This window comes from Mesoplodon bidens (genome assembly GCF_964165515.1).
Source record: "Mesoplodon bidens genome assembly, chromosome: 17".
In the NCBI taxonomy this organism is placed as follows: domain Eukaryota; kingdom Metazoa; phylum Chordata; class Mammalia; order Artiodactyla; family Ziphiidae; genus Mesoplodon; species Mesoplodon bidens.
The window spans coordinates 66,896,687-66,920,227 of NC_138174.1; the positions used below are offsets into that span (position 1 = coordinate 66,896,687).

General features: G+C 38.2%; 2 protein-coding genes across 2 annotated transcripts in view; one reads left to right on the forward strand and one right to left on the reverse strand.

The window, feature by feature from the left end:
• Positions 1-22,422, forward strand: part of TM9SF2 (transmembrane 9 superfamily member 2) — a 60,414-nt gene extending 37,992 nt beyond the window's left edge. Inside the window, exons 10-17 of the mRNA XM_081215190.1 lie at positions 1,604-1,736; positions 4,037-4,156; positions 6,885-6,942; positions 9,931-10,090; positions 12,971-13,122; positions 14,348-14,459; positions 17,956-18,127; positions 21,735-22,422. Coding sequence (XP_081071316.1) covers positions 1,604-1,736; positions 4,037-4,156; positions 6,885-6,942; positions 9,931-10,090; positions 12,971-13,122; positions 14,348-14,459; positions 17,956-18,127; positions 21,735-21,802 — 975 coding nt within the window. The 3' untranslated portion in view covers positions 21,803-22,422. The remainder of the gene's footprint in view (positions 1-1,603; positions 1,737-4,036; positions 4,157-6,884; positions 6,943-9,930; positions 10,091-12,970; positions 13,123-14,347; positions 14,460-17,955; positions 18,128-21,734) is intronic.
• On the reverse strand, positions 11,216-11,958 carry LOC308604876 (tumor susceptibility gene 101 protein-like; the record flags this gene model as incomplete). Its single annotated transcript, XM_081214440.1, has 1 exon — positions 11,216-11,958. The coding sequence occupies exon 1, from the start codon at positions 11,882-11,884 to the stop codon at positions 11,216-11,218; it is 669 nt and encodes a 222-aa protein (XP_081070566.1). The 5' UTR covers positions 11,885-11,958.
• Positions 22,423-23,541: the final 1,119 nt, after the last annotated feature.

A 23,541-nucleotide genomic window follows, 5' to 3' on the forward strand; every position in this document is an offset into this window, starting at 1 on the left:
ATCCTAAAGAGAGATTTAGGAGGATTGGTGAAGAAATTCCAGGTAAATATTTTCTATATATAATAATAATGAGTCTAAATTTGGAGGTTAACAAAAGTGTATCAACAAAGGAAAAATAGATTTGATGAATAGTTTTGGATAAGAGGGGTGGCCATCTAGAAAAAAATAAGGTAGATTCCAACTTTATTGCTTATATTGAAATGATTAATGATCTAAATGAAAATGTGAAACTATAAAATACTAGAATGTTAGTTTTTAAATCTTGTCTACTGCTTGCAAAGTTAGACATTTGAGTGGGAATTTGGGGGAGGGATACAGATGTACCCTGGATGAAATGTTAAGTGAGGAGGCTGAAAAAATACCAGGGACCAAATTTTGAAGGACTTCTAAGCTGTGCATTCTGAAGGTCATTGAGAAGCTGTTGAAGAATATTAAACAGCAGTGACATGGCCAGATTCATGTTTTAGGAAAATCGCTTTGAACATTATGTGGAGAATCGTTTGGAGCCGGGCAAGATGGGAGGCACAGAGACCAGTCAGGAGACTGTTAAAGAGTTCCCAGAGATCGGGGGGTGGTGGCAGGGAAGAAGTCGGGAAGGGGGCGGATAGATACGGAGGGTGTTCAGGAGGTGGGGTGGAATGCTGATCGACCAGTTGACTGTGGAGAGGGTGGAAGAGGGAGAGAAGCCAGTGAATGACCCCACGTTTCTGGTCTGAACCACCTGATTAGTTAAAAGGATCTTTCTGGTTCTGTATCGAGAATCAACTGAATGGAGACAAGAGCAGAAACAGAGACTAGTTTAGTGAATTCCGTGAGAGGTGAGAAGGGATGGTTTGAACCAGGGGCTAGTGGTGGATCCTGTGGATATATTTTAGAGCTAGAACTGTAAGAATTGTTAAAGGATTGTATGCGAAGTGTGAAAAAAACAAAAGGAGGCATCAGGGATGACTCTAAGGTTTTGGGGATTGAGCAACTGGAAGGATAGAGCTTCTATCTACTGAGGGAGAGTGCAGGTAGAGCAGGTAGAGTCGGGGAGAGAGAGAATCAATTCCACTGTGGATAATTCTGTTCAAGGTGTCCATTAAACAACCCAGTGGAGCTGTTGATTAGGCAGGTGTGTGTATGTGTGTCTGGAGATAGGAGAGCAGTTTGGGCTGGTGACACAAGCTTGTTAATATTTTCACAGCCAAGCCTACTGTACAAGCAAAGTAGCTGTGAGACCTAATACCATTTGCTTGTTTTGGAGATTAGTAAGTGTAGGTTAAGAAGACTAATAGAGTATGACTTAAAATCGCCATCAAATTGGATCATAAAGCTTGACTTATTAGACTAGAACTAGGTATCACATTATCTTTGTATTTCTTTTTAAAGTTTCTCAGTAACTATATTTATAGACCTTAACACACAACATTCCTTTCAAAATAATTCAAGAAAGCTATATAAAGCTCCATGAGTCAAGCTTTATACTTCAAAACTGAAATAAATATTAACATTTGTAAGGTTTTTTTAAAATTTCCATATCCGCATATTCAACACTGAGCAAACTGTCTAGTTTTCTTGGCGATTACCACATGGCACTGAACCGATTTTATTCCCTTTCCAGGAGGATGCCCAGGAAGAATTTGGCTGGAAGCTAGTTCATGGTGATATATTCCGTCCTCCCCGAAAAGGAATGCTGCTGTCAGTCTTCCTGGGATCAGGGACACAGATTTTAATTATGACTTTCGTGACTCTATGTAAGTGTTACGCGAAAATTACAAAGTAGAAATTACTTTCTCTAAATAATGTTTTGAAATCCAGTTTTCCTAAGTTGTAGCTAGGCCAGGTTGTTTCTGAGAGTCCTTTTGGTTCTCCGAATCTGTGTGCTTTGGCCATAAGTGACCTGGGGCAAGGTTAGCTGTGCCAGAAGTTGACTCTTCCTGTCTCCCTCACAGCTGCGTAGAGACCAGGCCTTTGTTGTGGGAGCAGTGGAGCTGCAGATGACTAGATCCTCAAAGACCATCTGGGTCTGAGTCTGGGCGGCCTGGCAGCCGGGTCACACAGGTTGACTGTCCTGTCGCACCGAGCGTAAGATTTCTTGGCTTCCACTGAGAGAGAAAGGAGGAGGGGATGGGACAGGAAGCTCTTTGTACACCTTTCCATCTTGGCAGGAGTTAGGAAGCAAGACCTCTTTCTTTCTCTAGCAAAATGTTCAGGAAAGACCTTCCCACACAACAAGTCTCTCTTCCTCGTGCCACCTGAAAATCTTCAGAGATTTTATTAAGGTTTTGTCAATTAGGATAATCTTTTTCTTCCCTTTTTTAAAAAATAGAAATCCCTTAGAGGTATTCATCAGCTGCAGGAGTGGCTCTGAGACTATTCTCTGGAAATATATTAATGCCATGGTCTTTCAGTTTTCCTAGTTACAAGAGAAAAAAATGTTTATGAAAAGAATTTTCTGAATTATGCATTCGTTTCCCCCTGTTTCCTTTATTGTTGCGTGCTACTGATGAACAGTAACGCATGAATGTTACTAGAAGAATTCAGAAACCACTGACCTTTCAATAATTTCTTTAGCAAACATTTGTGCTTATGTTTGATTGCATATTAAATACCTAATACTATAATCATTTTCTACTAGTAAAATTGTTCTAAGTTTTTATGATGCAATTAACCACATAAGTGTTTGGGAAGAGAATTATCAATGCCGGATGTCTGGCACCTGCATAAGTTTGGGGTTTACTGATTTGCACCTTTCGGCTCAGTTTGAAGACTAACTAGAACATATTTATCCACTAACAACTTAGATAAGGAGATGCAGGTGTGATGGGTGAGGCTAGCATTTGTCAGTATATTACACTGAAGAGTGTACGTTGGGAAAACGAGTCACGAAAGAGGTTTGGACACAGGCGATTGCACGGAATCGTCAGAGAGCTGAGGTGGCGTTAGAGCAGAATGGATGCTTGAGGGTGAAATTCTGCTTTAAAATTTTATTGAGAGCTGCCTTCTGCCGCTCTCCAGTCTTCGCTGGGGTCAGCTAGAAAGTGAACTTGTAAGGAAGGAACGTTTCAGAGAGCCTAGGTTAGAAAGTGATAGGGACTGTTTCCCTTTACTGCTCGAGTATGGACTGTTTTGCTTCAGAACAATCCATTTCTCAGGCCTGGGAGGAACTGGGGGTGGGGGGTGCCCCTTAGCTGATGTTCCAGTAGACCGTCTAAAGTTACCCTGTCTGGTTTCCTGTCATCGATCGTGAGTTTCTCCTCTTCAGTTGGTGCTGATCAGAGGGTGTGCAATGGTGTGTGCTTGGCTGTGTGCACCCAGGGGAAACACTGGGAACTTTGGTGCTCCTGGGATTAGAAAGCCCCCTGCCTCTGTTCTTGGATTTCTTCCTGAGAAAACCATAACTTCTGACTTGCAGTTTAAAGCTAGGAATTGCTATAAATACAAGATAGTGCTTCTTTACCTATTAGTTGGGAGGGTTACACAGGGAAGAACAAATAAAACGAACTAGCTGAATAAGGGTAGGAACCAGAATTTCCCAAGTCATTGACCAAGCCCTTCAGTAACTTGTGTTCACAAAGCGAACAGTGCTATGAAATCTTTTTTCCCCTGTTTGGTTCTTTGATTAGATTCTGTCTTATCTCTTTATGTTTTAATGTTACAAGGTTTTTTTCACCCCAGAGGACTCAGTATTGTTTTTAAAAGGAACAAAAAGTGAGCATAGTTTATAATGGGAGTACTTTTTATTGGTGTTCATTCTAAAAGCTGTACTTGAATCTCAGCAGAGCTGCAGGCACTCATGAGCGTCCAGTGAGCCTCCGCGGATAACAGGAAAGGTGGGGCCTTACGGACCCTGGCAGGAAACTTCCAAAGTGGAGCTTGCTTTATGTGTGATCCTATAGATACAGTGCCTTAAATATTACTGAGTTTCGGTGTGGTTGCCTGGTAAGAGCGTGTATTTCCATGAAGTTGTATTTAGTTTATTGTTGAAAACATGAGAGGGGTCTTCTGTTACTTCAAAGGAAACCATAATAAACTTCCTAACTCTATGTTTTAGTTTTTGCTTGCCTGGGATTTTTGTCACCTGCCAACAGAGGAGCACTGATGACTTGTGCTGTGGTCTTATGGGTGCTGCTGGGCACTCCTGCAGGCTATGTCGCTGCCAGATTCTATAAGTGTAAGTAAAAGCCACCCTGCTGGGTGTTCAGATCAGGAGTCTAACCTGCTGCATTAGTGGTCTGAGCCTTTGTGTCTGGCAGTTGATGCTTTTTAAACAATATGTGTTACAGGTGTGTATCCTTATTTAATGAAGCTTGTGAAGTGGGCGACTGTCCCTAGATTTGCTCGTTCACACATGCTTAAACAGTGGGTTAAATAAATGTGGGTGCTGCTTATCCACCATCCCGTCTCTCCTTCACAGGTTTGGCTGAACAACTTAGATTTGCTACATTCATAGAAACATATTTAGACTAATAAAGGAAAAAGTATATGAGTATCACTGATTTATTCATTAAAACAAGTAGTATAGGGCTTCCCTGGGGGTGCAGTGCTTAAGAATCCGCCTGCCAGTGCAGGGGACACAGGTTCGAGCCCTGGTCCAGGAAGATCCCACATGCTGCGGAGCGGCTAAGCCCGTGCGCCACAACTACTGACCCTGCGCGCCTGGAGCCCATGCTCTGCAACAAGAGAAGCCACTGCAGTGAGAAGCCCGCTCACCACAAGTAGAGGAAGCCCGCATGCAGCAATGAAGACCCAGTGCAGCCAAAAATAAATAAATTAATTAATTAAATAAATTTCAAAAAACCAGTAGTATATACAGGAATACCTTATATGAGAGAGGTCGTACTTACATCAATGTAATATTTATAAAAGTAAACTGTACTTAAAGTAAATTAAGATCTCACTGTTTTAAAGAGCCCTGAAGTGAGTTACTTTTGTACCTTGATTTGTTGGATTCTCTTGTATTCTTGCTTTCCAGAAGTAAAATAAAGTTCAGTGAAGAAAAGAATCAGAGCCACAGAGTAAGGATGGGGATATGATTAGATGACTTAGAAAGCAGCTTTGCTGGGGTCAGTAAATGCCAGACTTTGCCCTGCTTAGGAATCCTGTAGTCCTGTTGAGACGGTCCCATAGGTAATCTGTGAATTTAAACGCCAGGGAGATGCTGACGCAGGGCTAGGGTTGCCCAAGGTCTTCTGTTAGGAATAAGGTTTAGGGACTAACCCTAAAACACAGTAGGGTTACATAGGTGGCCTGAAGGTGTGGTTGGCTAGACTCAACCCCAAATAGAAATATTAGACTTTGCTAGATGCATAGAGTATGTGAAGTTCTATATTCATGTATGTGTGTGTGAGTGTGTTTAATTTCTGTGAATCTTGTCAGTGTTCTTTTTTTCTTTCATTCTTTACTAACAGACAGGATTAGGGTGGTCAGATGTATTTTAACACATATGAGGTACGGTTGGACCCCTGCCTTATCCCCCTTTCTCGCTGTTTCTGTGCACTGGGTTTCTTTGAGTTCCTCAGCCAGCCTGTGCACCTACCTTCCCACATGCAGTTCCCTCTACTTGAGTTCTGATCCGTACTCTCTGCCCGACAGACACACCTCCCCTTCATCGTCTCTCCGTCCTTCATTTCTCCTAGCCGCAGATTAAGTAGCATATTAATCAGGCAGAACATTCTGAGACACACTGTCACGTGGCCCTCGTCAAAAAATGCTTCATTTTATAGAAGCATTTTTAATGTTTAAAGAAATATGTTGAGAATTTGAGTAGAGTTGTATTAAACCCAAAATTCATAATTTCACAATAGCCTATCAGTAATGCTGTGAATTCAAATCATATATATATACTTTGTTGTTTTCTTTTAGGGCAAGAGGTACTTAAACTTGCTTATAAATTGTTAAGACTTTTTAAAAAAATCAAAGCGGTTTTCAGATCTCAGCCAGTTTTATCTCCAACTTGTAAACTAGGAGCAGAGGAATATTTTCTTTTTGTTTTTCTTTAGAGACTTAAGTTTTGTTTTTGTTCTTGTTTTTTGGTACGCGGGCCTCTCCCTGTTGTGGCCTCTCCCGTTGCGGAGCACAGGCTCCGGACGCGCAGGCTCAGCGGCCATGGCTCACGGGCCCAGCCACTCCGCGGCATGTGGGATCTTCCCGGACCGGGGCACGAACCCGCGTCCCCCGCATCGGCAGGCGGACTCCCAACCACGGCGCCACCAGGGAAGCCCGAGACTTAAGTTTTTAATTGTTTTTTTAAAGTGGGGAAAAAAATTAGAGTGGGGCAAAGGAGAGTGAAACGTCTGTAAGTAAATTTGTTCTGTCAAGTGGCCGTAACCCTTCTACTCTTCTTGGTCACCTGATCCTACACACTGATCTCCCCACCGCCACCCACGGCCTACCTGAAACTCCAGTGCTGGAGGCATCCTGGAGACTCAGACCTACTATGGACATTGAAGTGTGTTGCATGTCAGGCTTGAGGGTTCCTAGTTTTATAAAAAATTCTGAAGCTGACCTCAAGATAAACGAGAATCTGCAGTGCACCCTTTTTCCATCTAGTCCCATTAATTAAAACTGGGTTAGAATTTAAGGGTTTGTTTTGTTTTGAAGTTAAAAAAAAAAGATTAGAAAAGGAAAACTGGTTTGGATGACTTTCCTTTGACACTAGATTTATTTTATGCTGAAACAGTCTTTAGAGCGGGACTTATCCAGGCCAGTCCTGTTGTGATGTGCATCTCTGATTTGGATCATTTGATTAGGGAGTATTAGGACATTGCTAGGGTCATTTTCCAGGAATAGGCACCCAGTGCTGTCTGTTAATTTGTCTAGTACCAGACCTGAGGTATGGATATTTGGTTTGCTTTGAAGAAAAGTCTTTATGTTAATGCCACTTTTGTTTTCTTCTACAGCCTTTGGAGGTGAGAAGTGGAAAACAAACGTTTTATTAACATCATTTCTTTGTCCTGGGTAAGTGAATTTTCAATAATAACTTGCTTGACATAGTCATATTTTAGTTCCCAGAATTTCTGGCCTGTAAGTCTAACCTTTTCTGTCTCTGTGTACCCAAGAAAATGAATGTAATTTTTAAATAGTGAATATTTAATAAACATTTGCAGAATGGCAACTACATGTCTTATCTGGAAAGGGTACCTTTAGACATGAGAAATTTTATATTCCTTTTCTTAAAAGTCTGTTTCTTAGTCTGGCATATTGTCATGTAAGGCTGCATATAAAGTTTTTGACCTAATCACAGAAATGAATCTTCACCTGAAGATCGTTCAGGCAGGCATACATTTTTGGATTTTTATCATAAGTATAGCTACTTTTAAGCGTATTCCATTAATTAGATTAGAGTAACATATACCAGAAATGAAAAAGACAACCACCAGCATAAAAAAAACAGAACATCTGTGGTGCTTTGGAAGATAGCTTCTGATATCAAGTATCTGATGTGTGTCTGGTCCTGAAAGTAGAACCCAGTTTATCCCCCACTCACAGATTAATGGAGGGCGAGAACTGGCCTCTGAATAATCAGCAGTAATAAAGGAGGCCAAGGGTTAAATCTTGAAGCCAGGACTGTCCCATTTGCAGGCCAGAAATGAAAGAAGAGCTGGCATTTTTATACAGGATTGGGTTAAATAGTCTCAGATTTTCACCTCCATTGAAGATTCACACGCCTCTCAGCCATTCATGTTCTATTCAAATTCTTATGCTTTCCTCAAGCCATATCCTTCGTCTTCTTTCGCTCTGCTGTCAGTTGAAGAAGTGCCCCTCCTCACCAAGACCGTCAGCCACAATTTCCCTTGGCATCTTGCCTTTCAAACATCCCCCCAATCTCTGACATAATCCATTTCTCTCTTTCTCTGTGTTCTGGTCACGTGTTTCATCTCTTCCTACAAATAGGCTTACGTTTCCCATATTCTAAAAAGAGCTTTCTGTAAGCATCTTCTCGTCTGCTGTCTTTATTTCTTTTCAATTTTCAACAAAATGCCTTGAAAAAATAGTCTATACTCCCTTACTCTGATTTTCTTAGCATATATTTACATTGTAAACCCACATAATCTTTTTCCCACATCACTTTAGTGAACTTCTCTCTAAGGTTACCAAAGATGTTCCCATTTTCAAATCTAGAAACCATTTTCCCTGTCTTTACCTCTTTACATTGTGTAACACTGGAATACCTTTTCCTCGAAACTCCTTCCTTTTTGCCTTCACGGAAATTATCCTATGCTAGTTTTTTACAGCTCTGATCAAACCTTCTCTGATTTATCATCTTCATCCCACCCTTAAAAACAGGTGTTCACCAGGGGATGATGAGGTAAGTAGAGAGAAGAAGAGCCAAGCACCCACGTCCCCAGGGCAAAGGGAAATTGGTGTTCGTCCAGGAAAAGGAGGACCATTTGATACTATGAAATCAATTCATAAAATTCTTTTTATAAATAAGCACCTGCATATAATTATTGCGGTAGGCACAGCAAAATGGCATTTGATAATATTAAAGATTGTTTCCAGATTTAAAAAGAATTTAATGGAGAGAGAAATGCTCCCTTCTATTAATAAAAATCTCATCTCTGATTCAAAACCAACATCATTTAATGATGAAACACCAGAGACATTTTCATAAATCACTTTTAAGGGCTTCAGTTATTTAAGTTCTAGTTACATTAAGATATGAAACAAAAAGAAAGGTGGAGATTACATTATTATTTATTGGTGACATAATTTGTATACAGAGAACATAAACAAATTTGAGCTATTAACTTGTAGAATTAGTAAAAGAGTTTGGCAAAATGGCTAGATATCAGCTAATATTTCAAGATTATGAATACCACCAGTAGCAAGTGAAACATCTTAATGGTAGTGGTAGTTGTGTGGGGAAAAGACTGTATTCACAGGAGTATTAGCAACAGAAAAACTTTGCAGCACCTGAAGTAACTTCTCAAAATAGGGACAGTCCATATGACAAGTCTACAAAGCTTGTTAGAGATACATACAAATTCACCATGTTACCTGATGAGAAGACCAGGTATTGCAAAGGCATTTGGAGAGGTCCTGTGGCTGCCAGGATAGAGAACACAGAAGTAGACCATGTATACACAGAAGCATGCTAGACGTGGCATCACGAACCAGAGGAACAATGTAAAATGATGCTGGAACAATTGATTGTCCACATGAAGGGAGAAAAATTCTCTTCTTACCTCACACACATGAAATCAGTTCCAGGTGGATTAAAACCTAAATGTAACGGGTGTAACAATTAGACAAAAATTTAGAAGAGTATTTTTACGAGTCCGGGTTAGGAAAGGCTTTCTTAAGTTACACAAAAGGTAAAGGAAAAAAGTGACCACTTTGATAACATTAAACACTGTGTGGAGGGGGGGTACACAGAAGTGATTATAGTATTATTACAGCCATGTTTTAAAAATGTACTCGTAGAAGAATGACTGCAAGGGACGAAGTACACATATGTTTGGGTTCTTAAAAGTCATAAACTAGGAGAAAGGTATTTAACAAGGAGTTAGTTGCTGGAGTATATAAATAACTCACATATGTGACTTTGCAAAAGCCCTGCGACCCAAATGAAAAATGAGCGGTGAATATAACCAGCAAGTCACCAAAGGTAAAACCTAGAAAGCCAACAAACACAAGGATGCTCAGCTGCAGTTGTCAATAGGAAATGCAAATTAAAACAACAAAGTTAACAATCCCAAGCATGATGAAAATATGGAAAGAGGTAAATTTCATAAGCTGCTGGTAGGAGTTTAGGTCAGGCAAAACCAATCTGAAGAGCAATTTGGCAGTTTCCACTAAAGTTTTAAATTCACATACCCTATGACTCAGCAGTTCCACTTTCCTTGTGTATAATACAGAAATCGTGATATTAACTACATATGATTGCTACTATATCATTTTGCTTCCACCTCAGGTTTTACCCAAACCTATTGTGTCTTTCAGGATTGTGTTTGCTGACTTCTTTATAATGAATCTGATTCTCTGGGGAGAAGGATCTTCAGCATCTATTCCTTTTGGGACATTGGTTGCCATATTGGCTCTTTGGTTCTGCATATCTGTGCCTCTAACATTTATTGGTGCATACTTTGGTTTTAAGAAGAATGTAAGTTTATAGGTGTTAACTTATTCAAATGAATCTCAACTGTGGAAATTAGCATATGCCACCTTAAAAGACATAGCTATCTAAAAGATACAAACTAGTCCTGTGGGATCTGGATTTCATAGAAAATTGATGACTTCCTAGTTTGATTGCAGTCATTCTTAAAATAGTACTCAGAAGAGTGTGGTAGAGAGAGGTTATGGATGTAAACTTAGATTTCAAAGTTCTGTAAGTAAATGGAAATGGAAACTAAAATGGATTAATAGGAAATTAAATGCTAATTTAAACTAATGAAAAATTTGAATGTATTACATTAAAAATAAATTATTACTTTTTTTTAACCTAAAAAGTACATGCATTTTTTTCTTAGCCATAAGTGTTTCTAATCTATATCACTTAACTAAAAGTAAACTGGGTAAAACTGAGTATGGGTTAGGAAATGAAGCTGTAAGAAAAGTGACTATACAGCAAGAGTAGCAATTTTTTTAATATGTAGCTTTGGAATAAGTTTTGTATGCTTACCTGCTAATATTTGATTTTAAGAAATATTAGAAGCAAGTCTCAGGCCCTCCCTCCCGTCTTTCGGCCTCCACCTCTGCTGCCCCCTTTCTCCCCTCACGCTGAGGAGAATGAGAATCCTTCAGTGTCCTCCTCTAACTCCACTTCACTATCTCTGCTCTCCTCTGAAAGTATCTCCACAAGGTTAAGAGAAATTACGTAGTGTAGTACACTTTGTGAGGGGACCTGGAAAAACCTTGGAAGAAACTTACCTACTTTGACTTTTTTTTTTTTTTTTTTTTTTTTTTTTTTTTTTTTTTTTTTTTTTAAAATAATTTATTTATAGCTGCCTTGGGTTTTCACTGCTGCGCACGGGCTTAGTTGTGGCGAGCAGGGGCTACTCTTCATTGCGGTGCACGGGCTTATTGCAGTGGCTTCTCTTGTTGCGGAGCAAGGGCTCTAGGAGTGCAGGCTTCAGTAGTTGTGGCACGTGGCCTCAGCAGTTGTGCTTTGCGGGCTCTAAGGCGCAGGCTCAGTAGTTGTGGCGCACGGGTTTAGCTGTTCCACAGCATGTGGGATCTTCCTGAACCAGGGATCGAACCCATGTCCCCTGCACTGGCAGGTGGATTCTCAACCACTGCACCACCAGGGAAGTCCAACAGTGGTCACAGGAGGCTGGGAAGGGTACTGGGAACTTGTTGTGGAAGGATACTGACTGCCAGGTGGGTAAGGACAGCCTGGGTAACCACTGGGATTGGGAGGGTATCCGGATGGGTATGCAGAAATTCCACTTGGCATGCCTGGCATGTAGGAAGTGTTTGGTGGCCCTGTTGCCTGGTATGGTGGATAGGATGCTGAAATAGTAGCACGAGAAAAGACTGGAGGTTCTTCTCCAAACACCACAATCATAACTTGAATAAGCCCCAACAAGTCTGACTGTGGGTGTTTCCATTCATGTAGATAAGGAAGATATATCTTCCCGTTAGCATCCACATGCTTTCCTGTTTTAATAGTCATTGAACTAGTAGGCTTAACAAAACAGATAGGGGGATTATATGGGTATGTGTCCAGCAGCCACAGGCATATTGGAATATTATATGTAGTGCCTCTATAAGGCACAGGAATCGTTCCAGTGAGGTTCATTAGTTCCCTGGAACTGCCATCATTAAAAACATATGAATCCAATACAGGTTTGAGATCTTTGTATAAAGTAATAACACTGACAGTTTCACGTACAGTTAGGTCTCTGTATTTGTACTTGGACACCATTTTCTTGAGCTGGCTCTCCGACCCCGCCATGGCGGCCGCCTCGCGACTCCCGTCCCCACAGGCAGAGGGTCAGCCGCTCCAGGGCTGCCCCAGGCTGCCCCACACAGTCCTACTTTGACTTTTAAGAGACTTCAGAGTCTCCACTGCACCTACCATGCCAGGCTACCAAAAGATTTTTCAGTTCTTTGGCATTTTGTTTAATTTATGACTTAAAATCTATATAGCATAAGTAGTAAACTGATATGGTTTGAAAATTTTTTAATTACATAGATTAAATAAGTACTTAAAATTCTAAAAATATAAAAGTTGAAGAACGATTTCGTGGTCCTCTGCCTATATACACATATACCTACATGTAAAATAATCTAGTCCACAGGAGTATAATCTCAATGAGATTATCAAGTTTTAAATTTTGATATGTCATCACAAAAACTATAGAAGTATGTTTTTGAACTTTTTTTGCAAGGAAATGAATTTCTACATATGTACTCTTTTTTCCTCTTATGTAACTATGTTTAGGTACTTTAGGTTCCATTTGTTTTTATACTACCATGTAGTGTGTTATGAAAGGGAGAATAGTTGAGAACATCACCAATAATTTAGGATTATAAAGCTTCATAGAGCCAGTCATTATCTTCTTCGTGTTCTTAAGTCTTAGTAAAATTGAGCAATTTTAATAAAGATGACATTGTCCATCTCCAAAAAAAATACATTGACCACGGTTTCAGAACCAGCTGATTTTCTTACAGCAAGTATGTAATTAAAAGGAAAAACTTAACTCTACCTTTTTATTAAGTACTATTTTCTGAGTACTATATTATCTCCTCCTGTGTGTTTCTTACTTGTCTAAAGCCATTAGTCATTGGATCACTGCTGGAAACAGTGGTGGCTTGTTCCAGAAGACAGACTGAATATTGTACCTGATGGTATCTGGTTTGTTGCTTCTAAATACAAATGTCGCTTGGATGACTCAGGTAGACTTGTATCGCCATTCGTGTCAGCATGGAAGCTGAGAAAAAGCAGGCAAATAATCTAGTACAGAGAAGAATTTTTTCCTTTCTGTACTAGATTATAGATATATAATTTTGAATCCTTTCTTTTGTTTTTTTTCTGAAGGCCATTGAACACCCAGTTCGAACCAATCAGATTCCACGTCAAATTCCTGAGCAGTCCTTCTACACAAAGCCGTTACCTGGTATTATCATGGGAGGGATTTTGCCCTTTGGGTGCATCTTTATACAGCTTTTCTTCATCCTGAATAGTATCTGGTAAGCTAAGGACTAAGTCAAGTCCTCTTATTCCCATTCCCATTATATGTAGTACTAGCTTTCTCTTTTTGTTTATATGGATTACTATTTATACCTTATAAATGTAAGCCATTCTCCAATTATCAGAAATCTTAAGAGACAAAAGGTTATTTTATCTTTTCAGTGTGAGAAAGAATAATTGTGATAAGTTATTATTAATCAAGTGCTTATTATTTCTTACTCTTACTTAATTCTCAGACCTCTGTAAAGTGGGTATTATCCCATTTTACAGAGGTGAAAATGAGATTTTGGAGGTTAAGTAATTTGCCTGTGTCACACAGCTACATTTTCTGTATGACAGAAAATTAACCTAAATCTCTCCAAACCTGTGCTCTTTAATAAGTCATCTGTAGTGCTTCAGAGGAGGTGCTCTGAGCTCTTGATAGAGGGTATTCAAGCCAGCATTGGAGGAAGGGTTGAGCTAGACAACCTTCAGAGTCGTTTCTTGGGCATTCCCTGGTGGTCCAGTGGTTAGGACTCTGCACTTTCACTGCTGAGGGCCCGGGGAACTAAGATCCCACAAGCCGCATGGCACAGCCAAAGCGGGGAAAAAGAAATCACAAAGTCGTTTCTTATCCCAAGATCCCTTCATTCTCTGATTTCTTGTTCGAATGGGAAAGCACATAGTGGCAATTTTGAGCCTCACTGTTAGGGTGTGTACATTGCAGTATATCACGATCCTTATTTGATCACATTGACATATGTTACAGAAAGTACCGAGGTTCCAGGTAGCATTGTCAGAACCAAATTGGAGCTTTTTAGTGATTAGAACTTGTCTTTCATTCCTGACTGTTAGTGTTTTTTCCAGATCCAACTGATTTTTATCATATATGATAAGAAACAATATGTACCAAATGTAACCGTTTCTTAGTTTGGCTCTGTCTTCACATTAATTGTTTTATCAAATTTGTCTGACTCACCAGTAGACAGACGGGCTAAGCGTATTTGAATAAATAAGAGCTTTAGGTTCTCCCTGAACAGGAGGGCAGAGTCCAATAGCACTGCTGCACCCTTCCTCCCCTTGCCCCGCCCCCGCCCCATCACCATCTAAATCTGCGAGAATTTGTCTTTGATTAGTTGGGAGAAAAAGCAAACATTTTCAGTTCAAGAAAAATGAGAAGATTGTGTCATTTACTGTGTCAAAGAGAAAATATTAATAGCTTCATCTTGACATGTTTGATTATAGGTCACACCAGATGTATTACATGTTTGGCTTCCTGTTCCTGGTCTTTATCATTTTGGTTATTACCTGTTCTGAAGCAACTATACTTCTTTGCTATTTCCACCTATGTGCAGAGGTATGTATTAGCAATATTCAATTACGTTAATTTGGGGACAGTATTTATAATTTGGCATAAGGCCACTTTGAATACTATTACAGTAAGACCCCTACATACGAACGAGTTCTGTTCCAAGAGCGCGTTCATAAGTCCAGTTTGTTCATAAGTCCAACAAAGTTAGCCTAGGTACCCAACTAACACAGTCGGCTATATAGTACTGTACTGTAATAGGTTTATAATACTTTTCACACAAATAATAGATAAAAAACAAACAGAAAAAATAAATCATTTTAAATCTTACAGTACAGCACCTTGAAAAGTACAGTAGTACAGTACAGCAATTGGGGTACAAGGGCTGGCATCGAGTGAACAGGCAAGAAGAGTTACTGACTGGAGGAGGGAGAGGAGGTGGGAGACGGTAGAGCTGAAGGATCGTCAGCAACAGGAGACGGAGGGCAAGCTGCAATGTCGCTCACGCCTGACGCTAATGGCTCAGGTGCTGGTTCCTTGCTGGAACCAGATGCACGTTCGCATCTTTGGAAGTTCTCAACTTGAAGGTTCATATGTAGGGGACTTAACTGTAATTGAAGTAATTTCTGTAAATATGTGTTACTAAGGTAGAAATTGACCTGTATTCCTAAATCGAATGTAGCCTTCTTTAAGATTGAATTAAGATAGTATCCTAATTCAGTATATTTATTTATTTAGAGCTTAACTTTAAAATGTTAATTTCCTGAGAATAACACATTTTGCTGAATTTTTATTCTTTAACTGTCTGACTTTAAAATTAATATTCTTTTTTTGTAATACAGACACTTGTAGACTGAAAATTTAGTGAAAATAAACATTTTAAGTAGAAAAATTTATTAAAACATTTCAGAGATTACATTGTTATGAGTTATATACTTGGCAACATGGTGATGTGTGTTGGTGTCCTTAGGTGACTTTTAAAGATTTAGATTGTGTTAAATCGTTCTTTTATAGTTGTTTTCTCTACAGGAGATAAAATCTGACTTTGTTAAACTTGAGACGCTTCTTTTAAAAATTGAGGTTAAGTTCACATAACATGAAATCAACCATTTTAAAGTGAACAATTCAGTGGCACTTACTACATATACAGTGTTGTGCACCCACTGTCTCTGTCTCAAAATATTTTCATCAACCCTAAATAAAATCCCATACCCATTAAGTAGTTACTTCCCGTTCTTCTCTCCCCTTCAGACCCTGGCAACCACCAGTCTGCTTCTGTCTCTGCAGATTTATCTGTTCTGGATATTTCATGTAAATGGAATCATACGTTATGTGTGACCTTTTGTGTCTGGCTTCCTTCACTTAGCAGAATGTTTTAAGGTTCATCACACTGTAGCATGTATCAGTGCTTCGTTCCTGTTTATAGCCGAGTAATATTCCATTGCATAGATAGACGTACTCCAGTTTGTTTATTCATTCATTCATTGATGGACATTAGGTTTGTTTCCACCTTTTGGTTATTGTGAATAGTGCTGCTATGAACATTCGTGTACAAGTATTTATTTGGGTACCTGTTTCCAGTTCTTTGGGGTATATATGTTGGAGTGGTATTGCTGAGTCATACGGTCATTCTTTGTTTAACTTTTTGAGGAACCATCAAACTGTTTTTTCCACAGTGGCTGCACCATTTTACATTCCTACTAGCAACGCACAAGTGTTCCAGTTTCTCTACATCCTTGCCAATACCTGCTATTTTCTGGGTTTTTAAAGTATAGCCATCCTAGAAGGTGTGAAGTGGTATCTCACTGTGGCTTTGATTTTCATTTCCCCAGTGACTAATGATGATGAGCATATTTTCTTGGGTATCTTGTTTGGTGAAATGTCTAATTCCTTTGCCCATTTGTAAGTTGGGTTGTTTATCTTTTTGTTTAATTGTTAAAGGTCTTTCTATATCCTGGATACTAGACCTTTATCAGATATATGATTTGTAAATTTTTTCTCCCATTCTGTAGGCTGTCTTTTCACTTTCTTAATGATGTCTTTTGCACCAGACTTTTAATTTTGAAGGTCTGATTTATCTATTTTTTTCTTTTGTTTCTAAGAATTCATTGCTTAAATCTAAGGTCATGAAGATTTACCCCCATGTTTTCTTCCAAGTGTATAGTTTTAGGTCATTGATCCATTTTGAATTAATTTTTGTATGTGGTATTAGTTAGGGGTCCAACTTCATTCTTTTGCATGTGGCTATCCAGTTTTCCCAGCACCTTTTGTTGAAGAAATTATTCTTTCCTCATTAAATGGCCTTGGCAACCTTGTTGAAAACACATTGGCCCATAGATGTGTGGGTTTATTTCTGGAGTCTCAATTCTGTTCCAGTGGTATATATGCTGTTTCTATGCCAACACCACGCTGTTGTGATTACCATGGCTTCGTATTAAGTTTTGAAATTGGGAAGGGTAAGTCTTCCAACCTTGTTCTTCTTTTTGAAGATTATTTTGGCTCTTTAGGGCCCTTTGCAATTTCCTTTGACTCTGAGGATTGGCTTTTTCATTTTTGCTAAGAAGTTGTTGGAATTTTAATAGGGATTGCATTGAATCTGTAGGTTGCTTTGGAGAGTGTTGCCATTTTAACAATATTAAGTCTTCTAATCCATGAAAACAGATGGCTTTCCATTTATTTAAATCATCTTTAATTTTTTTTTTTAGCAGTGTTTTGTAGTTTTCAGTGTACAAGTCTTTCACCTCCTTGGTTAAATTTATTCCTAGGTATTTTTTTCTTTTGGATGCTGTTGTAAATGGAATAATTTTTTAAACTTCCTTTTCTGGATCGTTCATTGTCAGTATATGAAAACACTGATTTTCATGTTGGTCTTGTACCCTGCAACTTTGCTGAGTTCATTTATTAGTTCTAGTAGTTTTCGTGTGTGGATTCTTTAGGATTTTCTGATCTTGGTGTGCTTTTGAAATATATATATATTTTTTACATATTCCAAAGGGTAAGATAGTGAAGTATCTTTTAGAAGATCTCCTGCTAAGCTGTAAGCCACTTTATGTAGAAGTAAGAGAAGCTGTATTTAAAAACCTACCTTATATAAATTGTTAGTAATAACTAAAAATGGGTTTCAACCAGGTTTTTTTTTTTGAGGATAATCTTCTTCCTAATATAGAGATGACTAGACTATAAGTAATAACTAATTTTGAATTATGTTACTAAGCTCTTCCTATATTTCTTTTCTTTTTGGGAAACATACATTTTAAAATATAGCCTAATGCTTCATTATTCATAAACTGTTTAAGATTTTTCTAAACGTTTTTAGCCAGTCTTTAAGTAGTTCCATCAAAAGTAGAGGATGCTTCTCAGCACCTTTAGTGAGGAGGGAAATTGGCAAAGTTCAGTGTGAGAAAGAGACTGGAACCAATAGCAAAAATTAGGTTTGGGGTGCTATTTCACTTAGCTATGTTTGCTTTATAACTTTATTCTACTACATGTTATCTATTAATTGGAAAGTAATTCTTCATCTTTCATTTTTTTCTTTTCTACCCAGGATTATCATTGGCAATGGCGTTCATTCCTTACCAGTGGCTTTACTGCAGTTTATTTCTTAATATATGCAATACACTACTTCTTTTCAAAACTGCAAATCACAGGAACAGCAAGTACAATTCTGTACTTTGGTTATACCATGATAATGGTTTTGATCTTCTTTCTTTTTACAGGTAAGAATTAGAATGAGTTATTTTTAGTTAATAAGTTTTTAGGCAGATTACAGTTATTTTAACTTGCATCCAAATTACAAGTTCACATGAAAGTTGTGCCTACTCAGTGCTCCTGTATTTAGTTTTGAGCGCAGCTAAGCATAGTTTGGTCTGCCTCCCTGTGAGGTGAATATCAGTAAACTGAAGGTGAGAAAACAGAACCTAAGGGAGAAGACTAAACAGGGTCCATTGTTGTGCTGCACGTACAGGGGCATCTCAACCAGTAGTTCTCAAGGTTTTTCCCTGTTAATCTCTTAATGGAACAGTCTTGTTTCTGCTCATTTCAGAAATAGCATAAAAAGCTCTAACTACCTAAGTTTAGGAGTAAGTAGAAATTGAGGCAGTGAAGTCAAAATGAGATTGAGAATAAATGATATCAAGAAAAGATAATCATAGGACATCCCTTATTCTAGAAGTTTTAAACTACAGGTTTATATCTCCACTTTAAAATCCAAGTACCTAATGGGATACAGTGTGCTTTATATTGGTATTTCTAGGTGTATATCTTCTCTGTCCACCTAGATAAGTTTTCTGTATCTCAGAGCCCTGTGGGTGCTTGGTCAGCATTTGTGGAAGGGCTACACCAAAAAAAAAAACAAAAAAAATTGGGGGGACCTTTCTTTGTCATAAAAAATGTACATCTAAAATTTTATCTAAGATTGTGTTGCATGCTATGTGAGGAAATATAGGAGTCAAAAAGAAAAAAACTTAAACAAAATTTTTTTTTAAGTTTTTATTTATTTTTGGCCGCACGGCATGTGGGATCTTAGTTCCCCGACCAGGGATCACACCAGTGCCCCCTGCATTGGAAGCACGGAGTAAACCACTGGACCTCCAGGGAAGTCCCAGAAAAAAACTTTCTAAAAATTAGAACTTTTCTATTTTTTACTCATCTGTTAACATTTAAGAAAATTAGGTAGAGTTTTGAAGTGTCCCTGTTGCTATGTCAGTATGTAACAAGCTTTAGGCACTTACATCAATTCTGTACTGCAGGTCATTCATTGGTCAGACATAGTGGGGTTGGAGTTGGGGGGTGCATATCTTGATGCTATGTGATAGATTTAGGTCCATAGCCATAAGTCTTAATTAATAAATGTCTGTAAAACAGTCATAGCCTGTGAAACAAGGATTACTGTTTCTGTGCATCTGTATTTGTGTCCATGCATGCATATATAGAGTAATTTATTCCTTGCTACACACAAAAAATAATGATCTTGGTGAATGTCTTGTTGTTTTTCCAGGCATATGTTATAAAGATAATTTAACCATCACCTGAACTTTATTGTTCTTGATTTTTAGAGTGTCATATTTTTACTTACTTAGAGTAAAACACATTTTGTAATCTAAGTTCTGGAGCCACATCAAATTGAATCAACCAGTTAAGCCAGTAACTTTTAGTGTATTTCACTTTGTGGAAAAGGTCCTCTACATAGGAGTGTTGAGCCCTTTCAGTGTCTTGCATTTTTCTAAAGTGGGGGCATCCATATTTATTTCAGGACTCTGAACTGACACCTTTTATTTAAGTCAGTCTATTATACAAGACAAAATAATTGTTCTGTCACATAAGGAAAGATGCCACTTTTAGTATGTACACTATATCTATTCAATATTAAGAAAAAAATAAAATACTAAAAGTATTTTGTTAAGAACAAAATAAACTTAACTTTCTTAGTTAACATATAAGCATAAAAACATATAAACATATATTTATGTTTTCACCATTACTTTTCTGAAATTAACCCCAACCTCTTCCCAAGTCTTAATAATGACCCTTTGAATATCCAAAAGGTGTATTTGTGTGTCCTCCAAAACACACACAGTGTGCATGCCATGCACAGAGTAGGTACTCGGTACATGTATGATGTGAGACTAATAACACTCATAACTTCTGTAGTAATGGCCCATGTATAGTCTCTTGACTTAGCAAATCTACTTTAATACTTTCTGTTTATATTGCATTTAAAACAATGGTGAAAACTGTTGGAACTTTAAAGATAAAACTTCCACAAGGGGCATGTATATATCTCCTTCTGTATTCTTCTGCACCCCTACCTATTGACTATTTCTCGGGGTAATCTTGGAAAAAAAGCTATGCCTCAGCCTTAAAAATGTGTTAGTTTCACAATTTAGTATATATTCTTTTGCAAAACAGAGTCTCTGAATTTATGTTTAGTAAATCTAAGCATGGTATAGTTTAAAAGAATACTACACTTGAAGTCAGAAAAAGTGAATTTGAATTCTGGCCTTTCTTACCAGCCACAGGCCATTAGACAGTTATGTAACATAACCCCTTGGAGCCTCATTTTTGTCACCTGTCTAGCATTCAGATTTTTTGGAATCTAGAGGGATGAAAATACCTGAAAATTAAGGCATGTATTTTTTCATGAATCATCTCATTTACTCTACATAACAGTCTATGGAGATAGGGCAGATAAAATTATCCCTCTTAAATAAGATAAAGAAATGGGCTTGGAGATTCCAGGTGTCTAATCCAAAGATGATACACACAGCTCATGACAGAGCTGCTCTGTCGTCCAGTACCACACCACCTCTCATTTCAGAGGGGGTGTGCCTTTGTTACTATTCTAATCATATCACTTTCAACACTTTGTAAAATCTTTTTGAGTTATTTTATTATAATTCTTTGAAAACTGATCATTCCCGCTAACTGTACTTAGAAAATATCCCCATTTAATTACTCTGTGAATCTGATATTCTGATATTTAAGCCATTCATATCATGTGTTGAATTAATTAAATGGCAGTTTTCCATTTTGTGATAAGAAAATATTCTTTCTGACTTACTTCACTCTGTATGACAGACTCTAGGTCCGTCCCCCTCACTACAAATAACTCAATTTCATTTCTTTTTTATGGATGAGTAATATTCCATTGTATGTATGTGCCACATCTGCTTTATCCATTCATCTGTCGATGGGCATTTAGGCTGCTTCCATGACCTGGCTATTGTAAATAGAGTTGCAGTGAACATTGTGGTACATGTCTCTTTTTGAATTATGGTTTTCTCATGGTATATGCCCAGTAGTGGTATTGCTGTGCTGGGTTGTACGGTAGTTCGGTTTTTAGTTTTTTAAGGAAGGGTGGGAGGGAGGTGCAAGAGGGAGGGGATATGGGGATATATGTATACATATAGCTGATTCACTTTGTTATTCAGCAGAAACTAGTGCAACATTGTAAAGTGATTATACTCCCAAAAAAGACGTGGGGAAAAAAAATGAAAATATTCTTAAATAGAAAAGTAAAATTGGCATCCTTTTCATCTTCAATTTTAGCCTTTTCCATGTAATAAGCAAAAGAATATATTACAGAAAGCTTTCAATAATCTTACAGCATAAAAAGTTTTTTCTATCAATTTCTGTAAGAAATTTGATTTGAATTAGTTCTGTATTTTTCAAAAAAAGTTCACGGATCTATGGTATATTCCTGTTAAGTAATGATTTATAGTTTTGTGGCTTTTTTTAAGGAACCAATCATTTTAAGCCTGTATTTTTGTGTAAATCATGAAACTGCCTTTGAAAAAGGATTTATTTTTGTTTTTTCTTTTATAGGAACAATTGGCTTCTTTGCATGCTTTTGGTTTGTTACCAAAATATACAGTGTGGTGAAGGTTGACTGAAGAAGCCCCGTGTGTCCAGTTAAAACAGAAATAAATTAAATTCTTCATCAACAACGACCTGTTTTTGTGACTACCTTGAGTTTTATCAGACTTACTGGCCTAGTAATCCTTCAGAAACAACATAATTCTAAATACAGCTCTCCCCATACACCTGTCTCCACAGAATGTGTTATCAACACTAAAACATCTGTATTGTGATTTGATTAAGTATATATTCAGTTGTTCTCAGTGAAGAGCAAGTTTAAATATTATGTGCATTTGTAAATATAATAGCTGTAGAATGTTCAGTACTTCTAATGACAGAATAGAAGAGGCCATATTAAACAATACTGATGAAATACAGGACAGTTCATTGTAAATAGGATTTTCTAGGCTTGGTAGGTGGAAAGAATTATTTTTCTTTGAAGGAAGTAACTTTTTATGGTAATTTTGAAGGATAATTCGTATGATGTGTATTGGGGGGATGTGGCTTTTAAAAAAATCTTGTCTTGGTTGTAACTGTTCATGTCTTCTTTTCTGTGTTGACTTCATTATTCCCATGGTATTGGCCTTTTAAACTATGTGCCTCTGAGTCTTTCAATTTATAAAATTGTTATCTTAATAAATATTGTAAAAACGTCTTCATTGCATATTCATGGAGATTCTGTAAATACAAATCCATTTACCAATGGTGTTTTTAATGATTTATACTATTATGTCAGATTTTACTGATTTTTGCTAATGTAATACTTTCTGAGTTTTGAGCAAAATGAAATTCCAGTCTCCTGGGCTTTGTAACAAAAACTAAAATTTTTCACTATTAGGCAGTAACAGAAATTTTAATCATGCATATCTAGCCAGACAAATTATGTAAGTATAGTAGTTAATATGAGCCTTACTGCATTACCATTAAGAATTTCATATTTTTTACCTGTTTTTCAAAATACAGTATTTTTTATTTTTTAAAAAAATCAGTTTTTATGATCTGTACATTAATAATGTCTAGCAGTTCTTCTTCTTTATGATTACATTGTCTTAATTTGGATTTCCTAGAGTTAAGAAATAACCGTGTTGCAGCATGTTGACTGGGACTGTCTCATGTAAACTAAGCAGTAAACTAAGCAGGTGGGGCTGGGTTAGCCGCACTGTGGAGAGTTCCCTGTTTCCTGCTTCAGCAGTGCTCGGGTGGAAGGAGCTGGGGACTCAGAATCCATACCATGGTTCTGCCGCTGAGCCAGGGCCCTGCCACAGGGTCCCCTCTCAGTGGCCACCACCACCATGACTCCTCTGCCCTGGACGATGTGGCTTTGGGGAACTGGCCAACTCCTTGAGGAGGGACATGTTGAGAAACTGTTGAAGCTGCAGAACCAGGGTCACAGGACCTTCTCTCAGGACATCGAGAAAGCAGACGGTAAGGACTGGGAACACCTGAGCACCGTGGGAAAGTGTAAATCAGTCACACTTCCAGTAAATTGCCCATCAGTAATTGCACAAACCAGCTGCCATCCAAAATAGACTCTCCCTCTCCCCCATTCATGTGACTTCCTTGAGACCCATTACATGAATTTATCAGAGAACTGGGCAGTCAACCTGTGCAGGATGGGGGCCCAGAAATCTGGTGTTTTTGACAAACACACCCTAGGAGGCAGTGACAACTGGAGCTGAGGTTCAGGCTGGCTTCCCTAGAGCTATGGGGATGGCTTTGGACCATCACCAATGCAGTGTTGCATCGTTGGGTTACCTTTGACCATTCTAGAGGG